Below are 26,040 nucleotides of genomic sequence, written 5' to 3' on the forward strand. Positions count from 1 at the left end.
TTGCTGCCTTTGACCGCTAAGAGGCGCTACAATCGCAGACTTTGAAAAGTGTCAGTTTATTCTCTCTATTGCGTAATCTGCCGCCGCGCCGCTGCTCATTGAGAGTGATTGAAATGTGGTAGCAGATCAATTCAAGTGAAACAGTTAAACGAATTCATAATCACAATACTGAAATTAAATTTAATAAATAATGAAAACATTTAAACACAAAACATTGCAATAGAAAAAAATTAGGCTACATCAATGAGGCTTTCCAAGAGCATAAGACGTTGTCTTAATAGCGGTCCGATGATAGCTCTGTGGTCAACGCACGAGCTTCAAGTCAAGTCAAGTCACCTTTATTTATATAGCGCTTTTTACAATACAGATTGTATCAAAGCAGCTTCACAGTGATAACATGAAAATAAAAATAAATAAAAACAATTTCATCATCGTCCACCTTTAAGGCAGATCTATAATATTGTTGAATATTAAATGTCCCCAACTAAGCAAGCCAGAAGGCAAGGCAACAGCGGCAAGGAACCAAAACTCCATCAGGTGACAGAATGGAGAAAAAAACCTTGGGAGAACCCAGGCTCAGTCGGGGGCCAGTTCTCCTCTGGCCAACGAGTGAACAGTGGATGATTATGATTCAGGAACAATACAGGTCAGAAGTCAGAATGAATCAGAGAATTTGTCCAGTTCCGGTTGTTTGAAGTCGGAGTGGAGAGGAGGAGAGACTGGTTGACACTTTAGGTCAGCGGCGTCGTTGTGTCCTGGCGCTGGTCCTTCATCAGATCTGGATACGGCCAAGTTCCGGTGGACAGCGGTAAACCTCGGGATAAACAGAGAGACAAATATTAGCGTAGACGCCATCCTTCTTATGATGTACCAAGTACATCAGGATTTACGGGAAGTGTTCCCGGTCCCGGCTGTTCTAAACTATGCAGCCTAACATTGAATTATAGAAGTCTATAATGTGTTATGTGTATGCTAGGCCGAAGAGATGTGTTTTTAGTCTAGATTTGAACTGACAGAGTGTGTCTGCTTTTCGGACAATGTTAGGAAGACTGTTCCAAAGTTTTGGTGCTAAATAGGAAAAGGATCTACCGCCAGCAGTCGATTTTGATATTCTAGGCATTATTAATAAATAATTACGATAAATACCTTGGATTATGTTTATTTTCTTCTAATAGGGTTGAAAAATAAGCAGATCTAGCAGCTTTTAAAGCCTCTCTGTAAGCAATCGAGCTCTCCTTCCATGAAATCCGAAATACCTCTAGTTTTGTTTTCTTCCAGTTGCGCTCCATTTTTCTGGCTGCTCTCTTAAGGGCCTGAGTGTGCTCGTTGTGCCACGGCGTTGGACTATGTTCTTTAATATTCTTTAAGCGCAACGGAGCAACAGTGTCTAAAGTGCTGGAAAAGAGAGAGTTAAAAGTTTCTGTTGCAATATCAAGTTCTTCTAAGCTATCCGGGATGCTGAGATGATGAAACTGATTAGGAAGATTATTGATAAAGCAATCTTTAGTGGCAGAAGTGATCAGTCTAACATATTTATAACACGGAGTCGGCTTTGCAGCCTTGGCTAAATGTAATTTACACGAGACTAGATAATGATCTGAGATGTCATCGCTCTGCTGCAGTATTTCAACGGCATCAACATCTATTCCATGTGATAATATTAGATCTAGAGTGAATTACGGCAATGAGTAGGTCCTGACACGTGTTGTCTAACTCCAATTGAGTTTATAATGTTTTTAAATGCCAATCCCAATGCATCTTTTTCATTATCTATGTGTATATTAAAATCACCAACAATTAGTACTTTATCTGCAGCCAATACTAATTCTGATAAAAAGTCAGCAAATTCTTTGACAAAGTCTGTATGGTGCCCTGGTGGCCTGTATACAGTAGCCAGTAGAATTTTCAAACGTGATTTATCGTTTACACTATATATTTTTACATTAAGCACCAACACTTCAAAAGAATTATATTTACAACTAGATTTCCTAGTGGTTTTGAAAATATTACTATAAATTACAGCAACACCTCCTCCTTTGCGTTTCAGACGAGGTTCATGTTTATAACCGTAATCTTGTGGGGTTGACTCATTTAAAGCAATGTAATCGTTTGGTTTTAGCCAGGTTTCTGTCAAACACAGCACATCTAGGTTATAATCTATATTCATATCATTACCTATTATCGCTTTTGAAGTAAGAGATCGAATATTCAGCAACCCAAGCTTTATTATTTGCTCATTTGTATTATATCTGTTTTTTATTTGTTGAACATCAATTAAATTTTTAACCTTAGATGGGTTTAAAAGTTTTTGGGATTTCCAAGTTCGGGGAACAGGCACAGTCTCTATATGATGATATCTAGTTGAAAGAGGCTCTATGTGATGGGATTTATCTGACCTTGGTGACGTGAGGCCGCTAGCAGACGGTCGGTTAAGCCAGTCTGTCTGCTTCCTGACCTGAGGCCCAGATTGTCATGTTTTATCTCTAAGACTATGAGCCAAATTACTAGAGAGAAGAGCAGCACCATCCCAGGGATGAATACCATCTCTTTTCAACAGGTCAGGTTTGCCCCAAAAACTTTTCCAATTGTCTATTAATTCTATATTATTTTGCGGACACCAATTAGACAGCCAGCCATTGAGTGAACACAATCTACTAACTATCTCATCACTCCTGCGAACAGGAAGGGGGTCATAGCAAATTACAGTGCTTGACATCGTACTTGCAAGTTCACACACCTCTTTAATATTAATTTTGGTGATCTCCGACTGGCGGAGTCAAACATCATTAGTGCCGACGTGAATAATAATCTTAGAGAATTTACGTTTAGCATTAGCCAGCACTTTCAAATTTGCTTTGATGTCAGGCACTCTGGCTCCCGGCAAACATGTGACTATGGTGGCTGGTGTCTCTATTTTCACGTTCCGTGTAATAGAATCGCCAATAACTAGGGCACAATCAGAATAATTCTCAGTGGGTGTTTCACTGAGCGGGGCAAATCGATTTGTTATCGGAACGGAAAAGTGTTTTTTTGATCCGCGACTAGAGCGGTCTCTCATTGTCACCCATCTGCCCTGCTGCACGGGCTCTACTTCAGCCGGAACCGACTCATGTAAAGAGTTCACTAGGCTAGGCGCATCCAAAATAGTATCTAAAGCTCTAGCACTCTTCTTACTATTCTCGATTAAAGTTTGGATGCGTGTCTCTAGTTCTGAAATCTTCTCCGTCAGCCTGTCTCCTTGCATTTATCACATATAAATCCTATATTGCCGACAGAGAAGGCTATGGTAAACATGTGACATGAAGTGCAGGTGACAATAACAGGACAAGACATTACTCACCGTGTTTGTTGACTGATTCTTACTCACCTGGGCTTTTATGAACTCAAAGGCGCGGGCGTGCGATAGGGCTTAAAGGCTAGCGAGTTAGCATGTTGTGCTGACAATAACGGAAGCTAGCAATGTCAGGTTAATCTGAGATGTTGGGTAAGCTGTATTTAGTAGTATAAACAACTAGAAATGATAATAAATGATGGTTCAAAACAGAAAGAAATACGAAGCTAATACGAGGCTTAGACGCAGCAAACAAACTCACAGCAGCAGCAGAGTCACAGCGAGGAAGGAGCAAGTGCTGTCAGTCCAATGTGCTCACATACTTTGGTCTCTCTTACGGTTTTGTTAATTTTGCTTATTATTAGGGGTGGAACGGTACATGTATTCGAATTGAACCGAATCGGTACGGGCGTCACGGTTCGGTGCACAAATATACATGGAGAATACACGGTATAAAAATAAATAGAAACTCGCGTGCAAATTAATTAATGTAATGCGGAACTACTGCTAGAAACACGGGTTCTGTAGCCCTACTTTAAAGGGATAGTTCACCCAAAAATGAAAATTCTGTCATCATTTACTCACCCTCAAGTTGTTTCAAACCTGTATGAGTTTATTTCTTCTGTTGAACACAAAAGAAGATATTTTGAAGAATGTTGGTGACCAGACAGTTGATGGACCCCATTGACTTCCATAGTATCTTTTTTTCCTACTATGGAAGTCAATGGGGTCCATCAACTGTCTGGTCACCAACATTCTTCAAAATATCTTCTTTTGTGTTCAACAGAAGAAAAAAACTCATACAGGTTTGAAACAACTTGAGGGTGAGTAAATGATGACAGAATTTTCATTTTTGGGTGAACTATCCCTTTAAGCTAGGTTTGCGCTGTCTATGGGTTTGCGAGCCTCCGCTGCGCGTGCGCCTCCCTAATGGACGAGGCATTTATACTTCGCGCTCGCCAGTGTACTATTCTTAGAAACAACAGGGTGCGACTCGGTGTAATTGTTGTCTAAACCATCAGGAATCAGCGGTGAGAAGAAGTAAGGTACACTCGTGAATGTTTATTTTAGTACACTTTAGTAGGCTACACCAAAACCCCACTACAAAAGAATTGTGTAAAGCAGTAAGCCAGATTATACCTTGTGACATTAGAAAAAAAAAATGGATATGAGAACGTAACCTACAACTAAATTAACGTTATCTTACATAATTTCTAAACATTTTTATTTAGTTTTGTGAACCTTTTTATAAAACATGGCTATTTATTTGTATTTAAAGGGCTTATGTCTGCTATTGTAGGCTCATTTAGTTAATGTAAGCAACTAATTTAGACGCAAGAACTGGGTGCCGGGGCTGTGAGATGTACATGCTCGGCCAGATTCGGCTTGAAGTCGTGCATCTTCGGATGCGGATGTGCGCTGTTACAAAAAAAAGGCGTGCACTGCACACCGCCACGCGAAATGGGGCCTTGCACACACAACGCGCATGACCGCCCACAGCGCAATGACGACATTTTTGCCGCGCAGACCTTCGTGCTCGTGCGTCTGCACATAAGAGATGCTGTATTTTCAGTTTTATAGCTGATTGTCTTATTTTGTTTACATCTTACTTTACACACTTCAGGGCAGGCTGTCGCAGCTACTGTAGCTCAGGGGAGAGACTGTATAGGTGGTACAGCCTGAGACATGCACAATAAAAATAATTGCTGTTGTGGCAAAAATTCATCAAACAAACATCACTGCGTAAGGGAGACTCAGAGTCAAATTATAAAAATTAGAAGTATTTATTCTTGCAAGAATAGGAGCAGTCTAGTACACAGTTGTTACCCTGTGCAGAAGAGTGACACCCCCCCGGACAGACTCAACAAGCTTTTATCTAAGATTCAAGGCCTTCTTCTTCAGAGCCCTCCTCCCACAGTAGTTTTCCATCCAGTAGTTTTCCAAAGACAAGGAAGCCATAACACTAGTTTAGAATCGTCACTAGTTGGCCCATAAGCCCTCCTTCACCAAATGGCCTTCTGACATCTAGGTCAGAGGTCCTTGTTCGTCTGTTCTCTGGAGTGTCTCTCCCTTCTGCCTCCCCAGGTACATAAAAAGAATCTTCTCTCACTACAAGTGAGAGACACACATGTGACATTCTTTGAATCATCTATATTTTACTAAAGATCAATGAATATCATAAAATCGCCACTACAACTCCTCACTTTTTATCATTATTAATCAAACATAATAATAATAATAACAATAATAATAAATGCAAGTTCAAGTCATTACATCACACATCATAAAAATCAGTCTCCTTGAACCTGTGAAGAAAAAGAGTTTAGGATGAAGAAAGCATAAGGCTGTTTTTGTTGGGGTAAGACCCATACTTATTTAGCAAGCAAGTAAACATGTTTACTAATGCCGGGCTCAACCGCAGTCACACTAGTAAGGAAAAAAATAGTTATAAACAGTAGGAAAAACAAACATATAAGATTCAAATCATAAAAGTGTAATAAAAATCCCTCAGTTTCAAAACCCTGTCCTTGTACGCCATCTCGTAACACGGATGACTGCTGCTCTTGACCCTCTTTACATATCAATCTTTCTCAGAAAGAAAAAGAAAACATCAACACATTTAACTGTAATCTCTACTTGAATCATCTGCATAATTTTGTTCATCCCCATCATCATTCGGATAGACTGTCATTTTCAATTGAACAGACATTCCAGTTTTCTCATTTTCACCCCTGAATAACAAAATTATCAGAATAACACATACAATCATAACTCATACACATTCAACATCTTCCCCATATCCATTTCCCTAACCATATTTTGTTCTTTTACTTTTAAATCAATCAGGCAGTGGTTCTACTTGATAAGCTTCAATAATAATCCCTATAATTTAAATTAATTAATGGATCTTCTCTTCCTGAAACCCTTTGCCTTAAATATTTTCTAATGAATCAGTAACCAATCAAATCATTTGTCATTTACCAATATCAATACTAAGGCCTATTTCAATATAATCAGATAAAATCCTCAAAATCATCACAAAACCACATTCTTAAACCATTAGTTTGGCCCACATCCTCCTCGGCCTGTTGGTGTAGGTGAGCGGCTTGGACCCAGGTGTCACACTGATCTCCTGAGATCACAACCGCACCCCCACCGGAATTAACCATTTCCTGCTTGCTGTCACCTGTGAATGGAGACCTTAAGTATTTTGTTAGTGACCGCTTGTCTTTCCCTCGTCCCTTTTGGTGTGACCTGTGGAATTTTCAAAAATCATTATTTTTCATTTCATTTTCAATTATCATTAGACATTTCTTGCTTATTAGAGTCAGAGTCCTTTCCCCCTGAAAAACATATATCCACGTTAACAAGTCAATATTCATACATTTGGAAAACAGAATCAGTTCAGCTTGATGCAATCCATCCTGACATTCTGCAAAAGGAAAATTTTAAAGTTATGCTCTGCCATTATTTCATTGGGCACATTTTGCCCTGTCTCCCAATCCTGCATGCTCTCTGTAAAGAAAAACAAATTTCGAGGTTATTGTCAGATAGTAAAGTACGTCCTGCCACAGCCTTCGATGTCCTGGCGTTTCCTGTTGAAACAATCCAGACAGCAATTTTGTTAGGCAGAAGAATGGCTTATTTCAGGGCTTTTACCCAATTACCCCTTAATAACCCATATTTGGCAATTGTTATACCATCCCCCTTTTGATGGTCGACACAACTCGATCATCAATTTAACATAACATTTAACATAGTGTCTTCAGACAAATTTCATCCAGACATCTTTCTCTGTCTCTGAAACAAAAATATTACATTCTTCACTTAAAGCCACAATTTCATTTTCTTATCGAAGTATTTGAAGGGCAACGGCCCTCAGTCTAACCGCGTATCCTGCTTTTCAGGTCTGTTGTTTGGTCTCGGTCCTCTACAACAATTTTTAAAGTCATCAATAGTTTCTCAGGTCAGTTCGTGCTGTACAGACTTGGTCAATGTCAGTCAAAAAAAACATTCTCCTCCTGTTTACAATAATCATAAATGGCTCTCTGGATAATTTGATACACAATATACCCACTATTCAGGTGGAATAGCTGCCCTACACTTAACACCTACAAGACATAAAGTGCTGTCACCATCACACACACTCATGCTAGACACACATACAGCATGTTAACTGCTCATTTACAATGTTCGCTTTTTTTTTTATATTAACTCTAAAAGTATAATATTTAAGGTTTAAATAAGATTTAAACTTCACATTTTTCTGTAGCTTTTATATAATTTTACATCTTTGAAATTTGGCCTCTAAAACCGTTTCAAATGTTCTATCTGTTCATTATTCATTTTTCTTTAGAAAAGTCAGCTGGGTTGTTTTGGTTTATTATCATTATTTTGTTTAAGCTTGCCTTACCAGGCCTGATAACAGAAAGACAGACAGCGTCCCAATCCCTTCCTCCACTCAGCAGTCTCTCTCACACAAATAATCTTTTCAAACAGCCTCCTAAGACTGAAACTTAATTAATCATAGTCTAGAACCCTTAATAGTTCACTAATGTTAATATACAAATGTTTAACTCAAATTAGAACCATTACAATAATCTAAAATACATTATGCTATGAGCATTTCTAATGTTATCTTAGTTTGAATACTTGTATAAATTCTCAATTCACCTAACCTTTGTTATCCAAACTCTACAAAAACTGTCTTAATCTTTAGTCAGCACCATGTCTAACCTTCAGGAGTTAAAACCATCTTATAGACATATTAGTTCAAAATCAACTTCTTTAATTTTCCTTGCCCATAAGGCAACATGTTCCTGATATAAATTAATAAGTTTTGTTACTGTCTCCCCAACAAATAAGGACAATCACCTCATGGTCTCAGCTGACTCTTGAAAGCACATTCACATTAGCTCTTTATCTATAATTTCCATCAGACTTGTCACAATTGAAAACAAGCCATACAGTGATTTGCGTTTTTTTCTCTGGTGAGTGGTATAGAGGAACTCACATTTTTCTGGGTTCAAACCGCAGTAACTCCTCACAAAGCATCTGACCTCCCAATGCTATGCTGACCCCGGTTGGCCTCCGGTAATCAGCGCTCAACTCTCATACCTGTCTCACATTCTAACACCTCCATCCGGAGGTGTCCAGTGTTATTGCGTGACCTCCCTGCCTTAGGTATAGTCCCCTGGCCAGGAAGATCTGCCCCGTCGTTGGGGTAGGCCACTCGTATACACTCTGACCCGCTCATTCCCAATCAGTTTCTTCAACAGAACTCAGCTGTTTTTCTGGAGCTTAGGAAAGGCACATTCAAGAGTCACCTCCATCTGGACTGCCTAAGTTAAGGGAGACAGGTTAATAACAACAGTATTTAATCAAGTACAAAAATGTCACTTCTGTCATTCAGGTCTACATTATTATTTTAAAGACTTCTTTAAAGTCATTCAGTTTTACAATATAAAATTTTTAAGTACTAATTGCCCTCTGAATGGCAATGATTTCCTTTAACATGATTTCTTTTAACATCTCATTATGCTATAATTTTCAACTGAAACACTGTGCTTTACTATAAATAGCTTATCGTCATGACAGGCTAAGATAACAGCCTTCTGACATTGAATGAGAGAGAGACTCTGAGGCCTTCAGGACTTGGTACACTGTTTCTCATCCCTAAACATTCTCTACTTTAGCTACTTTATCTTTTAATTCTAGCCCAGTTTAAGGCACCTTTGCTAGAAATTACATACGTTTTCAATATTAAAATAATTTTATAGTTGTCTTTTGCCCATACATCAGGGAATTTAGACATTAAAAATTTTCCACTCATATGAGTCTGCCAGTTTCAGCCAAGTCCCAATCTTATCTTTTGAAACCAAAACATCAGCTTCTAGCTCCTTCATGGTCACCACTACCAAGCTGTTTGTTTAAACAGATCCCTTTCTACACATTTTTACATTTAGTAACTCTAAAACCCAGTGCTACTGCTTCTGCTTATTTGATCTTAAATACAAATAGTTATTCTATTTCTCGTTTCATTATAAAATCTCAATTTTTTTTTGTCAGATTCTCAATTACAATCTGCAAATTTTTTTACATTTATTTTTTTAAGCGTTTCATTAAAAGACAATCATCTTTTTAGTTACCAGTATTTTACAAATACTTTTCATTTACTGTAATTTTACATCTACTGGTAATTTAGTTCTTTTTTTACATTTTACATTATTGAATTCCAAAATATGTCTTTACATTTCTCTAATTCGTTATTATCATCAACAACACTGATTACAATAGCAAGTACACATTTAACATCTGGAAGCCGGGCTGAATAAGCACGCGCTGTTGCTGTACTCCCAGCATAGCTGGAGTCTTTAGGTTCAAAAGATAATGGTTTTCAAACCAAAAATAAACATAATTTCACTCTTTATTTTACCACTAAAATATAGAATTGTTCCCCATTTTGCTTAATGAAACATTCATTATCTTTATATCATGTTAATCCCTGTTAATCATACTCAATACCTTATCATTATTATTTTTAATCTGAACCTCACTTTTCATACCATTTCTTAATCTGACTTAACAGGCGTTCATAAATAGTTCCATACATTTTATCAGAAATGTTATTTTCATAACATACATTTTCTACAGTTGTTTTCTTCTCAAAATGGTTAGTCTGCAGATTCAACAAGTATTATCATTACTGTCTCTGTCCCACTTATCTCTACTGTTTTTACAGAAACCAAAATATCATACTACTCATATCTCAATCCTTCACAAAGACAGCCTTATTGCTGCTTGCTACTTCAACTCTAGTTACAAAAAAATCTTCTGACATCTAATGTCATGCATCCATCTAATGGATGAAAAATAAAAACCTTTTATCAGTTATATCTGCTTCAAGCCAACAACTCATATTCTTTTCACACTTTTACACACGTTGAACGCAGACACAACAACCTTTCTGTTTCTCACTGCCCTGTTCAAATGATTCCCGCACCATCTTTAATCTTGTGGCGCTCAATATCATACATTTCTGCCCTTAATTTTATCTCATTTGACAAAACACCGGTGTACCAAATTTCGCAAGCTTGCTTTTGAGACTTCCCCATATTGGCCGCTTATCTGTTTTCTGTGGATTTCTCTTTTACGCGCATTCTCTTTATTTGTCAGGCGTCCCCGACAAACCCGATCTTTCTTTTAACCCAAATCGGACGGGTTACACTATTAGTGTCCTCCTAATCACGGTTTACCAAAAAAAATCTGTTACGACTTTCTTGGCTCCCCCTAATTAGCCTCAGCACCCAAAAATAACTTGCTCCGTGGTGGAACAATTAATTTCCAGGTACCTATCTGTATGAAATGTCTTGGTCTGTCACAGTTCTCAATTAATTCCAGATTATTTATCTGCTTGAAATATCTTGTTCTGTCACAGACCTCAATTAATTTCAGATTATTTTCCTTGTATCTGTTTGAAATATCTTGATCTGTACGTAGATCTCAATTAATTTCAGATTACGTACTACAGAAAACAGTTCTCAGCCAATATGGTTCAATTTCACTCTTCCCCCAATTAAACTTAATTTAAATTATACCTTACCCAGAGATATGTTGTTCGGAGCCACCTGAGTTCTTTTGATTCCAGTGGCCGATCCCCCTGGGGCTCTGACATCGGCCGGCCTCTCTCTCTCAAGTTTACGAGGTAGAGCTGGAACTTACTCAGTCCAGGTGGCCAAACACCGTCCGATCTCAGGTCCAGGAGGCATCGTCCAAGGAATCCCACTATTCTGACACCAAATTGTTGTGGCAAAAATTCATCAAGCAAACATCACTGCGTAAGGGAGACTCAGAGTCAAATTATAAAAATTAGAAGTATTTATTCTTGCAAGAATAGGAGCAGTCTAGTACACAGTTGTTACCCTGTGCAGAAGAGTGACACCCCCCCCCCCCCCCCCCCCCCGGACAGACTCAACAAGCTTTTATCTAAGATTCAAGGCCTTCTTCTTCAGAGCCCTCCTCCCACAGTAGTTTTCCATCCAGTAGTTTTCCATAGACAAGGAAGCCATAACACTAGTTTAGAATCGTCACTAGTTGGCCCATAAGCCCTCCTTCACCAAATGGCCTTCTGACATCTAGGTCAGAGGTCCTTGTTCGTCTGTTCTCTGGAGTGTCTCTCCCTTCTGCCTCCCCAGGTACATAAAAAGAATCTTCTCTCACTACAAGTGAGAGACACACATGTGACATTCTTTGAATCATCTATATTTTACTAAAGATCAATGAATATCATAAAATCGCCACTACATTGCCTTCTGCATTTTTGTTTTGTTTTCCTTCCATTCTACCGAACTCATACCGAACCGTGATGTCTGAACCGAGGTATGAACCGAACCGTGACTTCAGTGTACCGTTCCACCCCTACTTATTATCATTTAATTCCACAGTCAATGCAATCATTTACAATAATTAATGATCTTCGAGGCTTTCATGATACCTTGTATACTGGAACAGTCCTTGAATATGGTGTTCATAAAAAAGTAGGAGACCTGCTCTCAGAACACCCTAGCAACACATCAGCTTTACCATTACTGTTCAACACCGTCAAGATGGGGAATTTTACAGACTAGACCCACTCACAGAAAATGTAAAAATCGACTACAAAATCGTCTACATTTTAATTTTCTGTTTTTTCACTTGTACAGAGTCCAGACGAGCTTATCTGTTGGCAGTACATCTACACCACTGCCAAACACACACATCGACTCCACCCACACATCAACGCACAGCCAGCGCGCACACACTCCCTCCAGAATCCATTCCAGCAGCAGCTTGAGTCTGATTCATCACAGCTACCAGCGCAGTCTCACAGACTCGCCCAGCAGCCGAAAAAGAAGTTGGATCTCCACTGATTTGTCTGATAAAAGCAACTTTGAGCCAAAGAACTTGCTCAACCTCTTTGATGAAGCCACCCTAGAAAGCAAGCCTTGAGTTGTGAATGCAACACCCTTGTATAGTATAAAGCGAATGTATTATTTCCAATTTACTGTAGTTTCCATCTGTCATGTTGTAAGAAAAACATTTACATGCATTTAAGATGTTTAAACCTGTTTTGATGATTTTTGGCTGTATCTTGCATTGCTACTTCGGTCATCAGGTTGAATAAAATTGTTTATTCGTATTTGTATTGGGCAGCTTGATATAATATATGCGTAGAATGTTTAAATTTGGCATATATGCATAAACAATCCCTTTTGCGGCTAATTTATCCAGATTGAAATGTGTTACAGGTCTTGTTTATTTGTTTATATATATATATATATATATATATATATATATATATATATATATATATATATATATATATATATATATATATAATATATATTGGCAATTAGTATTTACAGTGTACTTAAAGTATATGACAAAAACATTTAAAACATAGGTTTTCCTGATTCATAAATTATTTGTATGCTTCGGGCTAAGATTGTAATGTCCTCTGTAACAGTGATATTATAAGTGTTCATAAAATTGTGTTAATAAAATATTGTTTTGTTGTATTTTATATGCACACTAGATTTTACATTGTTACGATACCTGGTCTATGTCAGGGTGTAACATAAATGATAAAACAATACTTCAAATCAAATTAAAGATTAACGGGACACTGATGTTTTCACGTCATCTTCATTTATATAGCGCTTTTAACAATGTAGATTGTTTCAAAGCTGCTTTACATAGATAAACGTATAATTTAAGGTAACAGAATGTTTTGGCTTTATAGCGGTTCTTGAATAAATGTTATTCTCCAGCCAAAGCTAGCTTTGATTGATTCACTTCCGTCGAAAGGACAATCTGTTATTAAATCAGGGGCGGCTAAGACGACAGCGTTCTCTCTACACAGACTTTAAACGCGAACCTGTGATAAAACACTGATGGTGCTCACATGCGCATCAAGGATTAATTCTATAGTTATGTGCGTTTGAATATATGTGCACATGTTTGTAATTCTCTACAAACCAAGCCTAAATAAACTACTTGTCCTACCTATAAATTTGATACAGAATTTTATTTTATCACTATGGGGTGGATACGCAAATTTTCCACAACGCTTTATCTGTAGAGTGGTAAAGGGATCCTCCATAGGGAGAGGCTAGTTGGCACTTCAGCACTGCGTTGACATCGGGTCCAGGCGAAGGTCCTTCGTCAGATCTGGATACGGCCTAGATCCGGCAGGCTGCGGGAAAACCTTGGGATAAACAAAGACACTAAAATTAGCGTAGATGCCATTCTTCTTATGATGTAACGAGTACATCAGGATTTAAGGGAAGTGTTCCCAGTTCCGGCTGACCTAATCTATGCAGCCTAACATTGAGTTATAGAAGTCTATAATGCATTATGTGAATGCTAGGTCAAAGAGATATGTCTTTAATCTAGCTTTGAACTGACAGAGTGTCTGCTTCCCGGACAATGGTAGGAAGACTGTTCCAAAGTTTTGGTGCAAAATAGGAAAAGGATCTACCGCCAGCAGTCGATTTTGATATTCTAGGTATTATTAACTGGCCAGAATTTTGAGATCGCAATAGACATGAAGGACTATAATGCGTTAAGAGCTCGCTCAAGTACTGCGGAGCTAAACCATTTAGTGTTTTGTAAGTAATCAGCAATATTTCTTTTTTTTAACCCCGGAGAGGAAGTACGCCCCCTGGTGGCACAAACCCACTTCTGCGGCCTGTTTTTTCTTCTGGGTTCATCCTGTCTTTTCATTTTATTTTATTAATTTTGTTTTATTTTTATTTTTTCTCAATTTATGTAAAAAAATCATTTCTCTTTCTCTCTTCTTTTGGGTTAGGGTATTCTGATAATTACCATCATTATCGTAATTCCCTTTTTGTTTTATCATTATTTTGAAAGCCTTTGCCTTTATTTCACATGCTTAACATACTCAATTTGGTTTAAACAAGAAAATCTCAGTTCACTTCGAGTTTCCCTTGTTCACCCTTTTGTGTATTTATTGCAGTACTCCCGGGACCATTTCTAAGATTTGACAAGTCATTTCTAAGTGGTTTCCCGTGAGCAAGGTTGCCCGACCGGCGCTACCAACGCGCCTCGGACACTTCAAAAATCCCGTACCAGCGGTTGTGGCACGCAATTTCGACATCAGCAATTTGGCACGCCAAAAGGTGTTCAACCACATCAGCGACACACCAGGCAATCTTAGGGATAATTACCCGAACCGGGGCCTGAGACTCGGGCACTCCTTACGGAGGATTCCGGGGAAAACCCAATTTTGCCGTGCCGTCTGAACGTTGACACCTTGGCGTTGCCAGGTTGTGCGTAAAGTCAAGTTGTTTGAGTGGGCACACCTTGGTACAGGGAGAAAACAGCTGCCCGAGAACGCTGCGGTTAAGTGTTTGGGAGCGCCTGGGAGGCTGAACGTGCCCGCTGGATTCCACCTGAGTGACCTCAAGTCACCCCAGGCAAACTAAATAAGGTAAAACCCATCCACTTATTATAAACCACAGAATATTAGATATTCCCCGGTCATTTAAGTGTTTGGCCCATCTTCTCTTCTCCAAGCCTCACCATCTTCCTAGGTTTTCTACCCCGATAGCCCCACACTCACCTGCTGGCCCTATCGTAAACTCTAGCAGTGGTAATAGGCTTAGGCCTCCTTATTCTCTCTAACACTTCCTGTGTTATTAGTTGTTCCATTTCATTACAGACCTATTCACGTTGTTAATTTTGTTTTATTTTGATCTTTTCTATCTTGCTATTTTTCCCGTTCTGTTGTGAGTTGTTCCTTTCAGTTCACCTAGAAATAGAACCTATGAGAGACACCAAGGAAAGCTAAAAACGATTAAACGACTAAAAACTTTGGTACAGTCTTCCTAACATTGTCCGGGAAGCAGACACACTCTGTCAGTTCAAATCTAGACTAAAAACACATCTCTTCGGCCTAGCATACACATTATAGACTTCTATAATTCAATGTTAGGCTGCATAGTTTAGAACAGCCGGGACCGGGAACACTTCCCGTAAATCCTGATGTACTTGGTACATCATAAGAAGGATGGCGTCTATGCTAATATTAGTCTCTCTGTCTATCCCGAGGTTTATCGCTGTCCACCGGAACCAGGCCATATCCAGATCTGATGAAGGACCAGCGCCAGGACACTACGCGACCGCTGACCTGAAGTTTCAACCAGTCTCTCCTCCTCTCCACTCCGACTTCAACCAACCGGAACTGGACAAATTCTCTGATTCATTCTGACTTCTGACCTGTAATGCTCCTGAATCATAATCATCCACTGTTCGCTCGTTGGCAAGAGGAGAACTGGCCCCCGACTGAGCCTGGGTTCCCCCAAGGTTTTTTTCTCCATTCTGTCACCTGATGGAGTTTTGGTTCCTTGCCGCTGTTGCCTTGCCTTCTGGCTTGCTTAGTTGGGGACATTTAATATTCAGCAATATTATAGATCTGGCTTAAAGGTGGACGATGATGAAATTGTTTTTTTGTATTATTTTCATGTTATCACTGTGAAGCTGCTTTGATACAATCTGTATTGTAAAAAGCGCTATATAAATAAAAGTGACTTGACTTGACTAAATAATAGATCGACAGCCAAGCAGCTAGCATCAGAAAATGACCCACTAAACTACCGCCCTGTCAAATCTCTATTTAGACCCTGCGTTTTGACCTACGTAAATTGTCCCCACCTGTAACTGTCTAACTGTCTGCCTCAGTTAGCCGAAATTCTCATAGACGGCATAGCCCGTATTAGTAGTATAACTCGTTGACTTTAGAACGAACTTGCATTGGTCTCTTTGTGTGTGTTGTGTTTGCTGTCGCCTACAGGGAGCCAGGATGTCACGGTCGTCCAGTCCCACAGCCCGCTGGGACAAACTCGAGTCTTGGTTGAGAGCCATGACTACCGACTTCCTGCCCAAGGACGGCGGTGACTCAGAGCCCCTGAGCCGAGGACAGCTGGACGCCTACTTGGACGAACTGATGACCCACGATCCAACTCAAAGCTACAACTACAAAGACTGGGCCAAGGTCATTGGGAGCATCACCCACAACCTCGTCGCCCAGGCACGGCTCAGCGAAAGGAGCAGCATCGACCTGGAGCAGGAAGCCGCAGCGCCAAAGCTTTAAGCAGAGGAGGCCCGGAGGAACCAGGCCCACACGCAAAGTCGTCTAGACCAGCTACTTCTCCTGACCGAGGACCAGACCGTGGAAGAGGACGAAACGGACACGGAGTCACAGGAAAAAGTAGAAAGACTTCAAAATGCCCTGGAGAATCTTTGGCTGGACACAGACCGAAGAGAACAGTCGGACAAAGAAACTCGACGAGGAGCTCAGACTTGGTGAAGCTCTCCTAGAGAGAGCCAACACTGAACTGAAAGACAGAGATGCTAAAGCCAGGGCCTGTGAAAAACACTTACAAGAGGCCCGAGCTGAGATCCATGAGCTTGCTCAGCAAAGACACGATCTTAAACACGAACTTGACACTGTTCACAGAGAACTGAAACATTCCTATAGACTGCAAAGTGACCGGGAAGGGGAAACACACACCACAAAGTTTCCCCTAACCAGCTGGTCCACACCTTTCAGCCAAGAACCCAGGGCTGAAAAGGGGGGCGAAAGCCCACTGTTCAAGACATCACCAGCCAGCCTACGAAAACCCCTGTCAGCAGAAAAGGGGGGGGAGCCCTTCCAGAGAACATTTGCCGCTAACCACGGCACAGCTCCCAAAGAACTTGACAGGCTGGCCAGGAACATCCCTACGTTCACTCCAAACACTGCAGGAGGCCATGATGTGCATGCCTATCTCCAGGACATTGACATTGACTTTCACTTACACACTGTCGCCAACGTAACCACTTGGGACGGATTGTACCTGCTCAGAATTACGTCTAGCCGTGATGTACGCAGCTTCTTAGAGAGTCAACCAGAGACTGTCAAAAAGGACTACCAGCAGCTGCGACAAGCTTTGATCCGTGAATTCTCTGATCCAGAATCAGAACAAGGGTTCATCAACGCCATGGACACCAAACAAGCTCGACTCGAAACCCCACAGACCTACTACGGCCGACTCCGAAACGCCTACTTCGGAGCACGAAACGAGCCCGGTATGGAAGATGTCAACTTCAGGACTCTGTTCCTTCGAAATCTGCATCCCACAGTGAGTCATTACTTAGGCGTTCTGGCCTGCCCACGTAGCATGTCCACCCAACAGCTACGGGATTTAGCCCACAAAGCTTACACCAAGAAAAAGACTGTTTCTGAAAAGACTGTAAAAGACCCCACAATCTACTCTATCTCTGAGCACTGTTCAGAGCTGACCCTAGAGGGCGCCCAACAACACCACAGTCACAGATCTTTCAACAGAGAGTCAAGACCGTTCCAAGCCAGCAGGGGGCAGCATCCGAACTTTGAATGACTCACACACACAAACACTCACACTCCCAAACTCCCATTCCAAGAGCACGTGACATGGACGGACCTCTCCCAGACCTCCGGAATGCACACACACACACACACACACACTCACACACCCAAACGTTTCTTTAAACTAATCGTATTAAGACATTACCAAATGTAGATGATACTTTTCTGTGTTACAGTTTATGTGCCATGGCATATTGGGGTGTCTACAATGTTAGTGTGTATTAATCAAACTTGAAATGCTTCTAATATGCATATCTAATGTAGTTAGTATTCCTATAATCTTTCATATGACGTGTGTGATATCATTTTAAATCTTGAGACCTAACGGAGTTAAATCTCGATAATAGATTGCAATGATATGATTATTACTATATGAATCACCTTTCTAAAGTCTAAGGCTCAAATTCTATGACCACCATAAGCTATGCAGATGATCTTCCAGACAAGACAAAGGAACTTTTCCCGCTCCCAAATCACTGAAGGTGATTGGTCACTCACGCAAAAGAAGTCGTGAACAATAATTCCTTAAAGAGCCGAACTCAGGTTCGTTCTCTCTCTTCTCATCCTCTCTGTCCCTTCCTACAACCAGAAAACACGCACCTCCGCGCGTGCCCGGCGCTCTTCGGACACGTGTTCACTTCCATCTTCTTTTCTTTTCTTTAACCTTAGTCTTTTCTTTATTTCATAGCTTAGCTCGTGCTTAGTCATTTCGATCTCCGAACGAACTGGACTCAGCCTGAATCTTCAGCAACCTTGCTTTCAAGTAAACCTTTTGAAATCCCCGCGTCCAACGCGCTCCGGAAGAACGCTTCAAACTCACGGAACAGCGGACACACACACACGCATCCTGGCTCAGTACCAAAAGAACCATGCAAGTATCATTTAGCTGCGTGTAAGACTGCCTGCCCCTGTTTTAAGGTGATTTGATTCGTTGTTGTCTCTCAAAAAGGTTAAAGGAACACTCCGACTTTTTGGGACTTTAGCCTATTCACCTTATCCCCCAGAGTTAGATAAGTCCATACATACCTTTTTCATCTCCGTGTGTGCTATAAGTCTGTTTGACGCACCCACCGCTAGCCTAGCTTAGCACAAAGACTGGATGTAAATGGTTGCAGCTAGCATACTAATCCAAATAAGTGACAGAATAACGCAAACATTTTCCTATTTACATGTTGTGATTTGTATAGTCACAGAGTGTACAAAAAACAAAGTCACATGAGACACAGACATATTTTAACCGTATAAATACTGGGAACTATATTCTCTGAAGGCGAAGCACTGCTACTTGAGCGGAGTGATAACCGCAGCACCTGAGACGCGCCGTTGGTTTTGTTGACAGAAGAACTCTGTAACTCTGGGGGATAAGGTGAATAGGCTAAAGTCCCAAAAAGTCGGAGTGTTCCTTTAACTGTCTGTGATTTTGCAATCTGCTATCTTACGACCATTCTGTGATCTCTCTCTCTTTATCTCTCTCTCGTTCTCATCCCTTCCTCTTTTATCTATTCACTGCTATCTTGTATATATACATATATTCCATGTGTTAGGCCCCGTTTACACGATGGGAAAACGCAGATATTTCTCTGCGTTTTGGCCTGTCATTTACACGAAAACGCCATTTTTATCCCAGAAAACGATTATTTCTAAAAACTCCGGCCAAAGTGGAGATTTCTGAAAACGCCGGTTACATGTTGTCATGTCAACTGGGAGAAACGGGGTTTTAGGTTCTCTCTTGTTGATTCTGAGGATTCTGATTGGCTTGCATGGCTTTATCCTTCTCCATACACTGCCGCCCATAGGTTTGGCATAGTTATGATGGCGCTCGACGGCGTATTTATGCGGGTTGTGTGCACGATGTTATTATTGAAAACGGAGGGGGGGAAATATTTGTTTCTCTAAATACCCGGCTATGTGTAAATGTGGCCTTACTGTAGTCAAATGTTTGTTTTTGTAGTTTCATGTATTAAAAGCATTATATTCATTTAAAAGCCCAATGAATATATTCATAAAATGAATGAGTTCATAAAAGCCCAGGTGAGTAAGAATCAGTCAACAAACACGGTGAGTAATGTCTTGTCCTGTTATTGTCACCTGCACTTCATGTCACATGTTTACCATAGCCTTTTCTCTGTCGGCAATATAGGATTTATATGTGATAAATGCAAGGAGACAGTCAGGCTGACGGAGAAGATTTCAGAACTAGAGACACGCATCCAAACTTTAATCGAGAATAGTAAGAAGAGTGCTAGAGCTTTAGATACTATTTTGGATGCGCCTAGCCTAGTGAACTCTTTACATGAGTCGGTTCCGGCTGAAGTAGAGCCCGTGCAGCAGGGCAGATGGGTGACAGTGAGAGATCGCTCTAGTCGCAGATCAAAAAAACACTTTTCCGTTCCGATAACAAATCGATTTGCCCCGCTCAGTGAAACACCCACTGAGAATTATTCTGATTGTGCCCTAGTTATTGGCGATTCTATTACACGGAACGTGAAAATAGAGACACCAGCCACCATAGTCACATGTTTGCCAGGAGCCAGAGCGCCTGACATCAAAGCAAATTTGTAAGTGCTGGCTAATGCAAAACGTAAATTCTCTAAGATTATTATTCACGTCGGCACTAATGATGTTCGACTCCGCCAGTCGGAGATCATCAAAATTAATGTAAATAACCATAAGTATATTTTGTTACAGAAAAGGTGATTGTCTTTTATTTTGAAATGTTTGTATTGAAATGCTTGACTTCCGGTCTTCCGCTACGCGCTTTTGTTTTCCTTTTGGAAGCGCGCGCGCCCTGGTTAGCGCATGTTATAACAGATAGCCTAGCTTGTTATCCCAAATACGGCAATAACTTCGACACGGAGCCGTGGTAAACGTCCAATTTATACTTGCAGCCCCTCTGAAGAGGCAAAAGGTACGGTAAATCAGTTGAGATATGAGCATTTTGTCTGTTAATATGTTTGTTTTTCGCGCAAATGTAAGACATGTGAATGTGAACAATGTTAGCTGATCAGTTACATGTTGTGTACATTTCAGCTCTTACGTTGGTGATATGGTGAACGGATTAAGGTTCATAAAGGATTAAACATCATAAAACCATCAGTAAAAGTCTCATCCTTGTTCGGGGGGTATGCTACAGTAAGAGCTTCACCTCGGTGTGCTAGCGAGCGGCCGGTGGATGCTAACGGCAACGGCACAGGCAGCGAGCTACAACATCACGGAAAATGGACGGCATCGAAGAGCAAACACGTAAGCTACAAACCGAAATCACTGAAACGAGAACTCTATTACATCAAGGAGATACAGAGAGCATGTCAAGGCAGGAGTTAAAGGACGATATTGAACGCAAAGAAAAACAATTAGCTGAACTCCATAAAATGGAGGCTGCGGCCGAGTTATCATTACCCAGGCGTTCAGAGCGGCCTAGTGTGCTAACGGAGAAAATGCTAGCCTACCAAAAAGACGAACTGAGTAAAAAGGACAGAAAACTGCTAAGTCTCTATGAACAATGGAAAGGGCTAATCAGAACATCCAGAGAAAGCCTAAAAACTGACTTATCAGAGCACAAGTTGTGTGCAATGGCCGATGATATTGAAATGGGTTTGAACAACATGATGAAGGTGTACAGTGAAATAAGGGAGCATACTATGCCATCCCCTGACACTAGACGCAAAATGGACTCTTGTGAAGCAGTATCTAAGGACATTATGAAAATACTTAATGAACGTATAACAGCAATAGACGGTGATTTTGAAGCAGATAAAGACAACGCCTTCATCAGCTACTGTCACACCAGTACACCCGCTCCATCTACGGTGCCGCCTCTCAGTCTAGTGTCGGTAAACAGTCTAACACTTCAATCATCTCAGCCAAAAGGATTGATGCAGCGGCGGAGTTGGCTGCAAAGGAAGCAGAATATAAAATTGTGCAGGAGGAAATTAAACAAAAGGAAAAAATGAAAGATATAGAACATGAACTTGAACGTTTAAAGGCAGAAAAGGAAATGCAAGCGGCTCGCGCTAAACTTGAGATCTACGACAGAGAAATGAACATGGACATGGACAATCTGCAAATACAACCGAACAATATGCCTTTTTCTGTTGAACACCAATCTGTCCGTGAAACACCATCTCCCTCTTGTGGCTTACCTCTATTAATGCCACAAAACAATGCGTCGGTCCATATGTCAAATCACACGGTGAACAATCCAAACCCCCAAATTTTCACTCGAGCACCTCCTACAGACATTTCCCAGTTGGCCCAAGCAATTCAAAACAGTATAGCCATAAACAGAATTCCAGTGCCAATGCCCACAGTGTTCATCGGAGATCCAATTAACTACATTGAATGGAAGGCTTCATTCTCTTCACTTGTGGACTGCAAAGGCATCTCACCTGCTGATAAACTTCACTTGCTCAAAAGGTATGTCACAGGCCCAGCACAAAAATGTCTTGAGGGGACATTCTATCGCAGTGATGAAGAGGCATACAGGGATGCATTGCAAAAGCTTGACCAACGTTATGGACAGCCTTTTGTTGTCCAAAGAGCTTTCAGAGACAAACTGTCAAAATGGCCTAAAATAAGCTCAAAGGACGCAGAAGGATTAAGGGCGTTTTCAGAGTTTCTAAATGCATGTCTCCAAGCCACTCCATATGTAAAAGGGCTAGAGATACTGAGTGACTGCGAGGAAAATCAAAAGTTGCTGCAGAAAGTTCCTGACTGGCTGGCAGCTCATTGGAATCGCCAGGTCACAGTTGCACTTATGAACGGCAAGGATTTTCCCTCCTTTAAGGACTTTGCACAATTTGTGGCAGTCGAGGCAGAGATCGCATGCAACCCAGTCACTTCTTCATATGCTCTTCACTCATGCAGCTCATCCTACGATAAAAGAACCACAAAGGACTTTAAACCAAACAGATCCACACAAGTTTTCACAACGCAAACCACGGTACAAAACAACAAGGCAAGGACAAGCAACACAAAATTAAAGGGACCCTGCATGTTTTGCAAAGATGAAAAACACCAGTTGTCAAAGTGCCCTAACTTCTCAGATCAGCCCTTAGAAGAGAAGCACACATATGTTAAGGACAATAAACTGTGCTATGGATGCTTAAAGGTGGGCCATAACGCCAAAGATTGTTGCCATCGCCACACTTGTGACATTTGCAAAGGAAGGCATCCCACTTGTCTGCACAATGACAATCACAAGGCATATGAAAGGTCTCGAAGCTCTGACAACACCGCTCCAAGCACTCCAAATGAAACCGAGGCAGTCACAGCTCTCAACGTTACTAAGGTGGGTCAGTCAAGTAGCACATCCATGATCGTTCCTGTATGGGTGTCTACGGTTCAGAGCCCGTCTAACGAGGAATTAGTTTACGCACTATTAGACACACAAAGTGACAGCACATTTGTCTGTGAAGAATTAAGCAACCAGCTACGAGCGGACAATCACCCTGTAAAGTTAAAGCTAACTACCATGCTGGGTGTTCACTCTATTGTTAAGAGTCACAGAGTATCTGGACTGCATGTGAGAGGTTATGACTCAGACATTCGCATCGACCTACCCCCCTCATATACCAAAGACTTTATTCCAGTAAACTATGACAACATACCCACTAGTGACACTGCAAAACAATGGCCCCACCTGACAGAAATTGCTGATAAGATACCACCTCTTCTGAGTTGTGATGTTGGACTCCTTATTGGATTTAACTGTCCCAGAACTTTAGCTCCTAGACAAGTTCTACTAGGAGAAGGTGAGGAGCCATATGCCATCCGCACAGACCTAGGGTGGAGTATCGTTGGAGGCTCCACACCAGCGCTCAATGAAACTCAGTCAAGTTTGTGTCATAGAATCACAATAAAGGAATTACCCCCTGTAACGCCCATGGACGTGATCAATGTTCTAGAGTCAGATTTTAAGGACACAGAGGCAAGCGACAAAACAGTCTCACAAGAGGATCTCATCTTTTTGGACAAGCTCAAAGAGGGAATAAGGAAAAACGAACAAGGACACTGTGAGATGCCTCTGCCATTCAGACAAAGGCCACACTTACCCAACAACAGAAAGCTTGCTGAAATCAGACTCGAACACTTAACCCCCTGAGGTCGGCAAACGCGCGGGCGCGTTTTGCTCGTTTTTTTTTACATAGCAGCAAAATAGACCTAAAATACTCCGTCGGTTTTGGTCATACAGACTTAAGAAATATGAAAAAATAAGCTGTTAAATGTCTACTTTTTTATGTGTCCACTTACATTCGAAATAAAACATTGTGCTTTTGTAAAATAAAGAAAGTAAACAGGGAGTGCTTTATGCCTCTCCGTCTCCGTGAACTTTTTTTCTGAAGCACGTCTCTAAATTTATACAAATCTCAGCGAATACTATTCACTCAGACATGAGCTATATATCTCTATAATCATTTAAGTGTGTAGTTTTAAATTATATAATTCAAAACTAAAACAAATATTCTCTGTTTATGTAATCTATATAAAAAGAGCGAGAGATCAGTCGTGCTCATTATCGTTCTGGCACCTCATTACTCCGCTAATGTGACACGCCCATCGAGAGCGCGCTGCTATTCAAACGCAGATTATCTGAAGCAACACATGCAAACCAGTCAACGCCCACAACAGCTGGAGAACACACTCGCTGTGAGGAATAATAATATCGTGATAATCCTGGACATTTTACCTCAAACGTGCTGGAGTAGCCTAACAACGGATCCAGCTGCAGATCATCAGTAAGTGCTTTGTTCTAATCGCGATATGAAATGGTGTCTGTAATCCGCAAAAGACTGTTTAAATTTGAATGGCGTTTCTGTGTTTGATGAATGAACGGCACATGCTGTTGTTTACTCCAGTTCGCGCGTTTCTGTGTTTGAATGAATGAACGGCACATGTGCATGTTGTTGTTTACTAGCCTACAGCTCGCGCGTTTCTGTGTTTGATGAATGAACGGCACATGATGTTGTTTACTCCAGTTCGCGCGTTTCTGTGTTTGAATGAATGAACGGCACATGCTGTTGTTTACTCCAGTTCGCGCGTTTCTGTGTTTGAATGAATGAATGGCACATGCTGTTGTTTACTCCAGTTCGCGCGTTTCTGTGTTTGAATGAATGAACGGCACATGCTGTTGTTTACTCCAGTTCGCGCGTTTCTGTGTTTGAATGAATGAACGGCACATGCTGTTGTTTACTCCAGTTCGCGCGTTTCTGTGTTTGAATGAATGAATGGCACATGCTGTTGTTTACTCCAGTTCGCGCGTTTCTGTGTTTGAATGAATGAACGGCACATGCTGTTGTTTACTCCAGTTCGCGCGTTTCTGTGTTTGAATGAATGAACGGCACATGCTGTTGTTTACTCCAGTTCGCGCGTTTCTGTGTTTGAATGAATGAATGGCACATGCTGTTGTTTACTCCAGTTCGCGCGTTTCTGTGTTTGAATGAATGAACGGCACATGCTGTTGTTTACTCCAGTTCGCGCGTTTCTGTGTTTGAATGAATGAACGGCACATGCTGTTGTTTACTCCAGTTCGCGCGTTTCTGTGTTTGAATGAATGAACGGCACATGTGCATGTTGTTGTTTACTAGCCTACAGCTCGCGCGTTTCTGTGTTTGATGAATGAACGGCACATGATGTTGTTTACTCCAGTTCGCGCGTTTCTGTGTTTGAATGAATGAACGGCACATGCTGTTGTTTACTCCAGTTCGCGCGTTTCTGTGTTTGAATGAATGAATGGCACATGCTGTTGTTTACTCCAGTTCGCGCGTTTCTGTGTTTGAATGAATGAACGGCACATGCTGTTGTTTACTCCAGTTCGCGCGTTTCTGTGTTTGAATGAATGAACGGCACATGCTGTTGTTTACTCCAGTTCGCGCGTTTCTGTGTTTGAATGAATGAACGGCACATGTGCATGTTGTTGTTTACTAGCCTACAGCTCGCGCGTTTCTGTGTTTGATGAATGAACGGCACATGTGCATGTTGTTGTTTAGCTACTAGCCTACAGCTCGCGCGTCTGTGTGTGTGAATGAAACTATCTATATTGCCTACTGAGATGAGTAAAAATCGACTGAATACGTTGAAATAAAATGTCTTTGTATAAGCAACATTTTAAACTGCAAATTAACATTTATGCCCTAATATAGGCTATATTATAAAAGACGATGTTACAGACGAAATATGAAAGACAACATTTCGTTTTGGATAGATTATAAAGTTTGTACTGCCACATCAAAACCTAATTTCCAAGGTGCAAACAAAATCT

The 26,040-nt window shown here is 40.9% G+C and overlaps 2 protein-coding genes across 6 annotated transcripts in view; both read left to right on the forward strand.

Annotated features, from left to right (window-relative positions):
• Window positions 1–12,667, forward strand: part of pkmyt1 (protein kinase, membrane associated tyrosine/threonine 1) — a 170,057-nt gene extending 157,390 nt beyond the window's left edge. For 3 of the 5 annotated variants that reach the window (XM_079595209.1, XM_079595210.1, XM_079595211.1), the window contains one exon: window positions 12,034–12,667. In XM_079595209.1, coding sequence (XP_079451335.1) covers window positions 12,034–12,240 — 207 coding nt within the window. In that variant the 3' untranslated portion in view covers window positions 12,241–12,667. The remainder of the gene's footprint in view (window positions 1–12,033) is intronic. The other 2 variants (XM_079595207.1, XM_079595208.1) reach the window with 1 other exon arrangement.
• The window catches only part of LOC306989040 (uncharacterized protein), a gene marked incomplete at its 3' end in the record, with an annotated part of 978,518 nt that overhangs the window by 270,756 nt on the left and 681,722 nt on the right, over window positions 1–26,040 (forward strand). The window lies entirely within an intron of this gene.

This window comes from Phoxinus phoxinus, assembly GCF_949152265.1.
Source record: "Phoxinus phoxinus genome assembly, chromosome: 21".
Taxonomy (NCBI): Eukaryota; Metazoa; Chordata; class Actinopteri; order Cypriniformes; family Leuciscidae; genus Phoxinus; species Phoxinus phoxinus.